This window comes from Procambarus clarkii, chromosome 88 (assembly GCF_040958095.1).
Source record: "Procambarus clarkii isolate CNS0578487 chromosome 88, FALCON_Pclarkii_2.0, whole genome shotgun sequence".
Classification (NCBI taxonomy): domain Eukaryota; kingdom Metazoa; phylum Arthropoda; class Malacostraca; order Decapoda; family Cambaridae; genus Procambarus; species Procambarus clarkii.
In genome coordinates, this window is record NC_091237.1 from 10,267,876 (window position 1) to 10,281,181 (window position 13,306).

Genomic DNA, 13,306 nt, shown 5'->3' on the forward strand with positions numbered 1-13,306 from the left:
GTTTTACCTCTAATTTCTTCCTCCCACTGCACTTTTCCCAGATAGTCCCTTATTCTCCTGTAGTCAACTCTCCACTCCCAGACCTCTTGTCCCATGGGCACAAGTTTGAGTTCCATCATGTAGTCAAAGACTAGGACACAATGGTCACTGGCCCCTAGAGGTATTTCATGTTCTTTGATCTATTGACCTAGTCTCTAATTATCAGGTATACCTCACCGAGTCAGTCGATACCAATACCTGGTTGTCCAGAGCATATATTCCATTTATTCCTCCTGAAAATTTTGTTGTCTTAGATTCAGCTACTCGGCTATGGTGAGCCCCCACCTGAATAGTGCCCTCCCAATGGCTTTAAGATTATTCCAGGTAAGGGCCAGGGGGTCCTCTTTCCATTAGTCGTGTCAACACCTAACCAGAAGTAATATTAACATGTAATTTTCGCCTGCCTCTCTCTTCTGCTTCCCTGACACATGTACCTTAGTCTAACTATGTTGTAACAGGTGGTGGCTGCTTGTGCTGCTTAGTTACGTTGTAGTAGCTAATTCACTCTCTCTCTTTCTGTGGATATTGTGCTCTACTTCTCATGTATGGAGGACCTTGAAAAACGAATAACATTCCATAACATGCCAAAACGCCAGACATTCGATTCGCCACTTTGCCGAGTGGCGAATATCCCCAACTTCCAACGTCAGTACATCACTAAAAGAGTTTTTATCAGCAGGACTGACCACAGGATCGCGGGCTGAAGTATAAAGGAGATCCATAAAACATCGAGGACGAAAATCATAACCTGAGGTTTATCCGACTTTGTATTCTGCAGCAATGACGAGTTGCATATTGGTCCCCAAGCCAATATCCAACTGAAAACTCCACACCCCAGAAGGATTCGAAGTGAGGTGACTCGATGAAATATCTATTCCCAAGTTAACCACCGAGCGCTGTCGGATGTTTGGTATATAAGTCTCACGACTTCCAACATTTATGTACAGTCAGTGTGGTCAAGCGGTTAAGGAACCAGGTACGCCAAGGTGCACAGTGCTCCTGGTTGTCTAGGTTTGAATCTTTCTGGGGTAAGGAGTTTTCCGTTGCAGATTGGCTTGGAGACCATTCAAGCAGGTTTGCATATAATATTTGTTATGCATATATATATATATATATATATATATATATATATATATATATATATATATATATATATATATATATATATATATATGTCGTACCTAGTAGCCAGAACGCACTTCTCGGCCTACTATGCAAGGCCCGATTTGCCTAATAAGCCAAGTTTTCCTGAATTAATATTTTTTCTCTATTTTTTTCCTTATGAAATGATAAAGCTACCCATTTCATTATGTATGAGGTCAATTTTCTTTATTGGAGTTAAAATTATCGTAGATATATGACCGAACCTAACCAACCCTAGCTAACCTAACCTAACCTATCTTTATAGATTAGGTTAGGTTAGGTAGCCGAAAAAAGTTAGGTTAGGTAGGTTAGGTAGTCGAAAAAACAATTAATTCATGAAAACTTGGCTTATTAGGCAAATCGGGCCTTGCATAGTAGGCAGAGAAGTGCGTTCTGGCTACTAGGTACGACATATATATATATATATATATATATATATATATATATATATATATATATATATATATATATATATAAGGATTCGAAGTGAGGTGACTCGATGAAATATCTATTCCCAAGTTAACCACCGAGCGCTGTCGGATGTGTGTGTGTGTGTGTGTGTGTGTGTGTGTGTGTGTGTGTGTGTGTGTGTGTGTGTGTGTGTGTGTGTGTGTGTGTACTCACCTATTTGTGCTTGCAGGATCGAGCATTGACTCTTGGATCCCGCCTTTCCAGCTATCGGTTGTTTACAGCAATGACTCCTGTCCCATTTCCCTATCATACCTAGTTTTAAAAGAAAACTTCATTCGCATATAGTCCTGGGGACCATTCAGGCTTGTTCGCATTCATATATATATATATATATATACATATATAATATAATATTTGCTTATGTACAAAATGTAAACAAGCAAGTGACTTTCTGTAAGCAGAAAATATTAATTACAGTAACTCAAATCTTAAAAGTATCGTAGTACACTTTCCTCCATCTCCTGGTCATTTAATGCAATGATTCTCATTCCTTATGTTTATCGCAAATTTCCTCTTGAAGCTGCTTATTGAATTTGCCTCAACGATCTCCAATTGCATCCAGTTCCATTCTGTGTGTGTGTGTGTGTGTGTGTGTGTGTGTGTGTGTGTGTGTGTGTGTGTGTGTGTGTGTGTGTGTGTGTGTGTGTGTACTCACCTATTTGTGCTTGCAGGATCGAGCATTGACTCTTGGATCCCGCCTTTCCAGCTATCGGTTGTTTACAGCAATGACTCCTGTCCCATTTCCCTATCATACCTAGTTTTAAAAGTATGAATAGTATTTGCTTCCACAACCTGTTCCCCAAGTGCATTCCATTTTTCCACTACTCTCACGCTAAAAGAAAACTTCCTAACATCTCTGTGACTCATCTGAGTTTCCAGTTTCCACCCATATCCCCTCGTTCTGTTATTATTACGTGTGAACATTTTATCTATTTCCACTTTGTCAATTCCCCTGAGTATTTTATATGTCCCTATCATATCTCCTCTCTCCCTTCTTTTCTCTAGTGTCGTAAGGTTCAGTTCCTTCAGACGCTCTTCATATCCCATCCCTCGTAACTCTGGGACAAGCCTCGTCGCAAACCTCTGAACCTTCTCCAGTTTCTTTATGTGTTTCTTCAGGTGGGGGCTCCATGATGGTGCGGCATACTCTAAGACGGGTCTCGCGTAGGCAGTGTAAAGCGCCCTAAAAGCCTCCTCATTTAGGTTTCTGAATAAAGTTCTAATTTTCGCCAGTGTAGAGTACGCTGCTGTCGTTATCCTACTTATATGTGCCTCAGGAGTTAAATTAGGTGTCACATCCACTCCCAGGTCTCTTTCTCGAATCGTTACAGGTAGGCTGTTCCCCCTTCATTGTGTACTGTCCCTTTGGTCTCCTGTCACCTGATCCCATTTCCATAACTTTACATTTACTGGTGTTAAACTCCAGTACAATCCTCGTCTGTCACAACTCTTCTCATTAATTTCGCGTCATCCGCAAACATTGACATGTATGATTCCACTCCTGTAAACATATCAGGATGTGTGTGTGTGTGTGTGTTCACCTAGTTGTATTCATCTAGTTGTGCCTGTGGGGGTCGAGCTCTGCTCTTTCGGCCCGCCTATCAACTGTCAATCAACTGTTACTATTTTTTTTCTTCTTCCCACACCACACCACACACCACACACACACACACACACACACACACACACACACACACACACACACACACACACACACACACACACACCAGGAAACAACCCGTGACAGCTGACTAACTCCCAGGTACTTATTTACTGCTAGGTAACAGAGCATCAGCGTGAAAGAAACTCTGCCCATTGTTTCTCGCCGGCGTCCGGGATCGAACCGGGACCACAGGAACACGAGTCCTGTGTGCTGTCCGCTCAGCAACCGGCCGCACCGGCCGCGGGTGTGCACGTGTGTGTGTGTGTGTGTGTGTGTGTGTGTGTGTGTGTGTGTGTGTGTGTGGTGTGTGTGTGTGTGTGTGTGTGTGTGTGTGTGTGCGTGTGTGTGTGTGTGTGTGTGTGTGTGTGTGTGTTGGACTGTACTATTTTAGACTACCTCCACGCCTACATTGCCAGCAGCAGCACACTGAAGATAATTTACTAAGGGCAGTTCGTCGAGGTAAGGGCCTCCCTCAGACAAGACTCCCGACGTCAGTGATGTTACTCGGTCGTGTGATCCCCCGAACTGTTCTTGGGCACGGAGAACAGTAAGGTCCAGATCAAATAAATTACAGTGCATATAAAAGTGGAAGAGACACACAAGGAGCCGCAATATATCTTAGAGAAGAACACTACTCCTAAACGTGTCCAAAGTTAACAAGGTTCATTCATTTAACTTAACACTTATACAGTGAGAGTTTCTTTCTTTGTGGGTCATGCAAATGTAAACTAAACCGAGGGACAGACGATAGTCACTCTTGGACGATATATTTGCTCGCGAAGGAACAGCCTCACTTAACATTGTCACGACCACACAGTTACTCAATCCTGCTTCTTAACCACTGCAGCAATTACAAGAGGCACCTGGAGCTCTAAATCTAGATGCTCGGGTTGCACGTGCGCCGTGTGAAATCAATACACAGCGATGTCAATCGGACATCTACATAAAATAGTTAACTTTCAAACTATAACTGAGGTGCATTACCTGGCAAGGGCGTCACTGGTCGTGCGACACCGTCGTCCAGGGAGTCACGGACCTCAGTCCAGCCAGCCACTAACCTGCCCCTCCCTGTGGTACCAGTCCCCGCCCGTGGCAGGTGTTTCACTTCAAGGTGATCTACTAGAGAGTACTTCGCCAGAGACAACAAACATGGACAACGAAGAATCAAAAATAGAGTACAGTACTTATATTATATACCTATTCGTTCACACTTCACTCTCAACCAGTTATACACTTGTGCAGTCATTACGGGTGACGTGAACCTGTCAGAGTATCCTCACACCTCACGTAGTCACGTGCTTAGGTCTTCTGACGAGAAATTTAGAGGTGCTGGGGCTGAATCTCAAGATGGCGATTCACAAAGAACTGGCAGTCGAGGTCCGAACCTCGACGATTTGTACACAACGTTAGGGTGAAATTCGCGACACTACGTATACGTGCAATTGTCTGCGGTATGATTACGATTTTAATCACTTCTTCCACTACAGTCTTCCGTGTCGTTGATTCCACGTGATCGCGGACGTCAAATTCCTCTGCTAGGCAGCTTTACGACCTGTCTCTCTCATCAGTAAGTGCTTACTCCAGCAATAATTACCATGAAAATGTTTTCCACAGATTCGGTTTAATCAAAGGAAAGTGGCGGGTGCTAACCTGACATAGCGGCTCCTGAGGGGAGTGCACGCAGCTCCTGTGGCCGTACGAGACTAGAACCACCACACACACACACAAACACACGCACACACACACAATCTTTAAAGAATTCTGATAAGAAAGAGATCTAGGGGTGGTTCTAGATAGAAAACTATCACCTGAGGACCACATAAAGAATATTGTGCAAGGAGCTTATGCGATGCTTTCTAACTTTAGAATTGCATTTAAATACATGGATGGCGATATACTAAAGAAATTGTTCATGACTTTTGTTAGGCCAAAGCTAGAATATGCAGTTGTTGTGTGGTGCCCATATCTTAAGAAGCACATCAACAAACTGGAAAAGGTGCAAAGACATGCTACGAAGTGGCTCCCAGAACTGAAGGGCAAGAGCTACGAGGAGAGGTTGGAAGCATTAACATGCCAAACTAGAAGACAGAAGAAAAAGAGGTGATATGATCACTACATACAAAATAGTAACAGGGATTGATAAATCGACAGGGAGGATTTCCTGAGACCTGGCACTTCAAGAACAAGAGGTCATAGATTTAAACTAGCTAAACACAGATGCCGAAGAAATATAAGAAAATTCACCTTCGCAAATAGAGTGGTAGACGGTTGGAACAAGTTAAGTGAGAAGGTGGTGGAGGCCAAGACCGTCAGTAGTTTCAAGCGTTATATGACAAAGAGTGCTGGGAAGACGGGACACCACGAGCGTAGCTCTCATCCTGTAACTACACTTAGGTAATTACACTTAGGTAATTACACGAATCGAGGGATTCAAAGACTACATAACAGGCACCATGACGATGGGAGGACCAAGAGTAGTAGTAGCAGTGATACATAAACCCTCCACCAAACGACAGAAGACCCAGGCAAGAGTATGGCAACAACAACATGGCAGTTAACACTATAATTAAGAAGGCAACCGCTGCTGCCTGTAGAAACATATCCCATCTGCTCATCATGGGGTACTTCAATCACGGAAGGATAGACTGGGAGAACAAGGAATCGCATGGAGGCGAGGATACGTGGAGAGCTAAATTATTTAAGGTGGCGGCAAAAAACGTTTTAAGCCAGCATGTCAGGGAACCCACAAGAATGAGAGGCAATGATGAATCAGCGAGACTCGAACTAATCTTCACTCTGAACGACTCCGACATAAGGGAAATCGGTTTCCAGGCCCCAGTAGGAATGAGTGATCACCAGTGTACTGACGTTTGAGTACCTGTTGAAGAAGGGTTATTGAACTCGAGGAGGGATACTGAAAACAAAAGGCTGGCATTCCGAAAGAGAAACTATGAGATAAGAAAATTCCTAACAATATAACATGGGAAACAAGAGCTCGGGAGAAAGACGGCCAAAACAAGATGGACTACATCACGCAGAAGTGTAAGGAGGCAACAGCCAACTTTGTAACGGTCCAAAAGGAAAAACACGAAATGTAGATGCAAAACCCATGGATAAATCAGAGATGTAGGCTAGCTAAGCAACGAACTATGCAGCTCCTAAGGCTGCTATCAACTGATAACACTCCAACATTCCTCCTAAGTCTTCATCCTATAACCGTACTAGGTGCTGCTCACTCCTCAGCTCATAACCTACTACACCCTTCACTGCTTTGGGCTGAAATACAGGGTACAAAAATATTCATATATCTCCTACTACAAATAGGACATCAACCTCTCGCCTTGCACGTCAAAAAACGCAATCAAGCACTCCCTAAACTTCAAAATGTCCGAATGGTCCTCTGTTCTATTCCTCGAGATCCACTATCAAATACATCTGTCTGGGTCCTCGAAATCAGGCCTCAATCTGCTGGATCTGAAGTCCTCCTCGAATGTCAGCGAAGCCCTCTTACACGGTTTCTCACAAAGGACTTGTAGCACTCTACACTACTTGTAGATTCACTAGGTCACTGGAGTTCAACTTCTCAACTCGAAGTCCTGCATTACCTTGCAGTTCAGCTAATACTTCTCTGGTACGAAGTTCTCTCACTAACTTCTCCCACACAAACGTTGCAGTTCTCCCACACAAACCGCAGGGATCTATGACGTAGGGACGCATGACTATAATAATTGATCACATTCAGTCCTCTTGGTTATATAACTTAATTAGGCTAAAAATTTAGCCACACAAGAGTTAGCAGGGAAATGACATTGCTGAAGTCTTCTAACACCTGCAACTCTAGTACGGGACATCCGTCCTGTTCGAACTGAAGCACAAATGTCCCATTTATGAACTACTAACATTAAACTAATCTAATAATTCTGAAGAGGAATATCAGTGTTCGTCAGTTCTAAATATTGGACTTCGATCCGTATTCTGAACCTCTCTCCCCCCCCCCCCCCCTCTTTCTGGAATTATGCTGGAAAAACCGACATCATTTACTAGCTTTCAATACAATATGCAGTTAATATTGTTTCTGTTTTGTACTTACAAATTAACCCTAGAAATAGAGCTGTAATTATTCATAGAAAACGAAGCTCCAGTGGATTTTTTCCCAAAGAAAACGGGGATATAATTGCCATGTCGATATTAAATTCACGAGCTATATTATTGGGAAATTATTCTTAATACATCATTCTCTGGGACTGTTTAACATCATAAAAACATTTCCCTTGAACCAACTTAGTCATCAGTACTAAATAGATTAAATATAAACCCGTTTTTCACTTCTTAATAAAACCCATCTTGAGACATGGTATGCGGGCGGGAGAGAAGACAGGTAACCATTTTAACCCTTAACTGTTGAGACTTGTAGTGTTGTCATCCCAGTAATGGTGTATAACACACTATTGTCGCCGAGATAGAGAGCACAAATCGGCACCGTTGAACCAGGGAAGGTATTGTATCCGTGCAGTATACTAATGATTTGTAGAGCTCTTATTTCATTGTGGCATTTTACTGTTATGGTTATGCCGTATATAAACAACAACAAACCCAAGGGGGAGCAATAATTCACCCTTTATTTCAGAATATTATGATGTTCTAAACATAATAATTTACGTGCGGCAAATGTTACTAAACAATCTTGTTGGCAGGAGAATTGAGAAGTGAAGTTATTAATGTGGAATCACTAAAGACGAGAGACCACGTGGACTGGCTGGCTACCCACTTACTCTTCACCATTAATACTGAAGCCTCTTATCAGATAAGGCTTCCCCAGTATTTACTAACATATGTAGTCTTAACAGCTAGTAACATTGTAGTGAATGTCTAACCAATCGATAATTTTGACTGATAGGCACTATACATATAATAAAACACCCCATCTTGTGAAAGAAACGATTTATGGGAATAAACTCGTACTTTACTTTACACTTTATCATATAGATTGCTATCGAATGAAATAAATTAACGCAAGAAATAAATTGCCATATAAATTTAAATATAAATTATTAGAACTTATTAATTAAAAATTGTTAAATAAATAAATCCCATGAATCAGTTTTCCCCACAATTATGAGGAAGCTATAATACCTTAAATTTGTTATTGACTCATGTTGCTAAGAAATTCTTTGCTTTCACCTTTCACTGAAGGGTCAGCAAAGGTGCCCCACACCATCAACACCTTCAATTTCAAATTAATAATAATAATACAGTATAATCGATCATAATAAAACACTTCCCCTTACCAGCAGGTTGTGTTCATTCGGCTCCCTGGAAGGGGTCACTTCATCGTTATGAGCCAGACTCGACAAAACTCAGCCAACTTGTTACACAACACAAGCATACCATTAGGGTTGGGCAAGAGTCTCATTATACACAATACCATCATAATACTTAATCATGCCATCAACTGAAAACTCACAGCAGGTAATTGACCAGACCACACACTAGAAGGTGAAGGGACGACGACGTTTCGGTCCGTCCTGGACCATTCTCAAGTCACAATCAACTTGAGAATGGTCCAGGACGGACCGAAACGTCGTCCGTCCTTTCACCTTCTAGTGTGTGGTCTGGTCAACTTACTTTAGCCACGTTATTGGTGACTCATCGCCTGCTCACAGCAGGTAGTTATGCATGACACAGTTGAAAGAAATTTGATTGAATTTGCCCTTCACAATGCCTTAGTAGCCTTAATTAATATAGCAGCGGTTCAAATTAGACCCTATCATTACTTCTAAAATTTCTGGGAAACTAGTGCTCTTAGTTTCCAGTTATCTTCACGTATGCTCTGTATTTTCGGGCTTTTGCATTAGAGTGGGTTCCTGTTAGCCAACGTCTTCTGCCCTATACTCTTGGGGTTTGAGGTTTTATTTCCTACCGCACCATGCTGCTTCAGACCCCCATAATGTTTTCTCTACAAACTTAAGGTGCAAATACACGAGTCTGTCTTTAACCAATTTTTGTTTGTTTTGAAGTTTTTTTTTTGTTTGTTTGTTTGTAAAGTAAAACTAATGTGCCTTGTTTCATAGAGTTGAATAATCGTTATTTGAGGCATTTCTTTTTTGTTCTGCCTATCTAATATTTGTTTCTTGTATTGCTCTGATTCCTCTCGCATGTTACCTCTCATCTCTTCTTCTGGACGATGGTCGTTGGAGCATGGTTATTAATCATGTTTCCTATCATCTGCCCACAGTTGATGGCCTCACGCTCCTACTCCCTGTACATCTTGCTGCTTATCACATCCTGATTTTCCTATTCTCAATGTACATATTTTGCATAAATGTTATACATATATTTGAATAAATATATACCTAAATATAATATGTGTTTCCTTCAAGAGTACTACCCACATCGAGCCTTGGCACTTCCGCTACGACGTTAGTCCTGACAGCCTCCACTGGCACCAGGTTAGCCATAACCAGTGCCGCCCACCACACCCACCCCCAAGGTCGTAGACAAGCTCCTCCCTCACACGCCCAATCCCTCAGCATCGCGTTAATGCCGCCCCTACGGACGGCTTGTGGTGGGAAGTGTGTGTGGGTGGTGTGCGGCGGCGTGGGAGTAGTGTGTGGGTGGCTCACAGGCGAGGATATGGTATGTGGGCGGCTGCTGGGTGGCACCACCCACACTGGGGCTACCACAAGCACCACCTCGCTCTGGGAGGCGCATCATCCCACTAGACAGGCAAGCCATCGGACGCTAGTCACAGAGGTCAGGAAGTGATGTGAACTAGTGCTCAGGTTTGAACAAGGACTAGTGTTCTGCTAGAACAAGGAACAAGTACTAGCGCTCGGGTAGAACAAGAAACAAGGACTAGTGTTCAGGTAGAACAAAGAAATATAGACAAGATGCAGCGAAAACAGAAGAGAGGAACTGAGAGAAGCAAGAGTGACAGGTGGACTGAGGAAGATGTCGGTGGGCCGACGTTCTGTGGAAGAAAAATTGCCACAGAAACCCCTAGAGTAAGACCCTAAGACACAGCCCCCAGACACAAGCCCCCAGACACAAGCCCCCAGACACAGGCCCGCAGACACAGGCCCCCAGACACAAGCCCCCAGACACAAGCCCGCAGACACAGGCCCCCAGACACAAGCCCCCAGACACAAGCCCTCAGATACAAGCCCCCAGACACAAGCCCCCAGACACAAGCCCCCAGACACAAGCCCTCAGACACAAGCCCCCAGACACAGGCCCCAGACACAGGCCCTCAGACACAACCCCAGGGAAAACTGTCAAAACAGACCGAAAACCGACAGACAAGGTGTGGTAGCAAGCATAACAGCCAGGGACACTGAGCCCAAACCCAAGGGCCCAGACTCAAAACCGACAAAATGGAAAACCCAGTGTAAAATCAACACTCAAACGTTCCCAGAGGAACAGAAAATGGACAGAAAACACCAAAAAAGCAAAGAGACAACAACAGGAGAATAAAACTGCTGAAAAAATGGTGAAAACTCACCCCAGACGCTCGCTCGCACACCCAGGCGCATGTAAACAAACCACAACGCCACCCTGGTGGCCACGCCAGGAAACTGGCAGAAGAAAATGGCCACCAGAACAGAGGGCTGTGACCAATGCAAAAGATACGAAAAGACGCCAGCAAAAGTGGGAAGCAAGCAGACTGGATAGGCGAAAAACTCCGCCCAAAAGCAGAAACCCAGGCAGGGGCAAACCGCCCCAGAACTGCTAGCAGGCATCCCCCACAGCCCCAGAAACCCGCAACAGAGGCCCCGGGGCAGAGCCGTCTTCCAAGCCCTCCGCCCTTAAAGAAAAGGAAGAGTCCATGGGAAAGACAGCAAAAAAGGACCGCTGGTAAGACCCAGAAGCATTGGCAGGAGGAACAGGCTCAAAAACCTCCATCCCCAACCCGCACGGGGCAGCCCCTGAAAACCGTCCGAGTCTCGGCCCCAACTAAACCCCCCCCGACCCCGAAACCCACAGACGGTCCGAAGCTGGGAACAGGAAGGGAAAGGGGCGAACAGCACCTAACCAAAACGGGGCGGCCTCAGGGCATCCGAGTGGGAAATCAACAACAACCTAACCTAGCTTGCAACACTGATGCCGCCTGTACTCTGAACAGTAATAACATCAGGAGAGTACTGGAGAACAAGCAGAGAATCTCTCTCACAAGACTCCGGGTCAAGGTGTCAGTGACACAACAGGCAGCATGACGGAGGTAAAAGTGGCGACTGGCACTCGGAGACAAAGGCACAGCAACCAACGATCCCGTACAAGAAGGGTTGGAACCCGGAAGACACATTCAATGGTCTACTGAGCCCAGACAGGGGTTTCCAGACCCGTAGGCTGACTGCTACCGGAAGCCCGGGCAAGGTTCTGCTAACCGGTTAAGAAACCCAAAAATAACAAGAGGGTAGAGGATAGCACTGAAAACCTCTGCAACATGTACAATCACGGGGACCTAGCAGAGGGCCACCAAACACTACCAGTGGAACTATAGCCACACTAGACAGACCCCCACCAGGCAAATGAAAATAAAAACAAAAGAAAATCCCCGCAAAAGTACACCGTCTCAAGAGGCAACAGGAACCGGTCGCCGGTTAAGTGGCAGGTCGCGCAACACCTTGACGCCCTAACCAGCACAATACCAGTCCCTACTCAGGGCCAAACAAGGGCCCCAAGGGCGAGGCAAATGCCGAGCAGCAAAAACCTCTACAGGAATGGTTCCTGAACGCCCCAGGGAAGATAACCCTGTCACGCAAGAGCAGTACTCACAGGGTGCTTAGAGAAGGAAGCCGCTAAGTGCATGCAGCGTTGGCACTGATGAGGTACTCCTGGCCACCGCACACAACACAACACACGGCAGTGAATGCCACACAAGGCAAACACCACCTAGGAAACTGAGGCCAGAGAAGCGTCTATCCCGGTTGACATTAGCTTACGAACTGATGCTAGGCAGCCAGCGCGGTAGGTCCGGGGCTCCCCCCTCCCCCTCTCGGGGCAGGGAGGGCTACACGGACGATCGGCGCGGCAGTAAAGTGTGATGTTTGCTTGTTTCCATGGGATTGTAGGAGTTTCTATTTCTTTGTTCGATTTTTTGTTTTAGTTTTTTACCATGTGGGGTTTGTTTTGTTATGCCTACCTTCCTGGGTGCCTAACCCCTGTCGATGGCAGATAAGGAAAACACCAACCACAAGAGGGTTTTCCCAGGGCCATTGCTCCCTGAAACCTCTCTGAAGGGGCCAGGTTCTGGCGCTGGTCCCTGGTAGGTCTGAACTCCTTAGCTAATGTCCCGGTCTAATATAACATACATTAGCCCGATAAGCTCCAGGGAGCCTCCGGGGCTTACCCAGAAAATGGAGTTTCATTACATTCAACGGTGTTTTTTTTTTTTATTTATTTTTGGCTATTTGAGCATAAAAGTTGTTATTATATATCTCGCCATGGGTCGCAAAAAAGCCAATGCTAAGGTTCAAGGTAGAAATCACATGTGAGAATGACCATAGAGGAAAAACAAGAGATCATTCGTAAACATAAAAATGGTACACTTGTTGTTGAACTAGCTAAGCAATACTGTATAACAAATCTTCAGGAGAGGAAGAGGAGGCAGTAGAGGATGTCCCTTCCTCATTAATTAAGAAAATGTGTGCAGTATGGGAAGAACTGCAAAGTTTTGGTGAAAAGAATCACCTAGATAAAGCTTTAGCAGGACATTGCATTGATCTTATTAACCCTTAAACTGCGCATGGCGTATATATATGCCCTGAGTAACATGTCCCACCGTGCGCATGGCGTATATGTATGCCCAAGGGTGCCAGGCCCGATTCAAATAGCCCGCAGCTACACGGGGTTCACATAAGCTTCCTCAGGGCTCTTGTAAACAGACGCCATTTAAAAAAAAAAAAATCGTGGGCAATATTCTCAGGTGTGAGAGGCACAGTACTATTGGAGCAACCATGGCTGGCGCTCGCAGCATGAGTGAACAGCATT

At 44.6% G+C, this 13,306-nt stretch overlaps 1 protein-coding gene across 1 annotated transcript in view; it reads right to left on the minus strand.

Moving 5' to 3' along the window:
- Window positions 1–10,392, minus strand: part of LOC123745894 (uncharacterized) — a 715,884-nt gene extending 705,492 nt beyond the window's left edge. Inside the window, exon 1 of the mRNA XM_069317722.1 lies at window positions 9,705–10,392. Within this exon, the coding sequence (XP_069173823.1) occupies window positions 9,705–9,849 (145 nt within the window). The 5' untranslated portion in view covers window positions 9,850–10,392. The remainder of the gene's footprint in view (window positions 1–9,704) is intronic.
- Window positions 10,393–13,306: the final 2,914 nt, after the last annotated feature.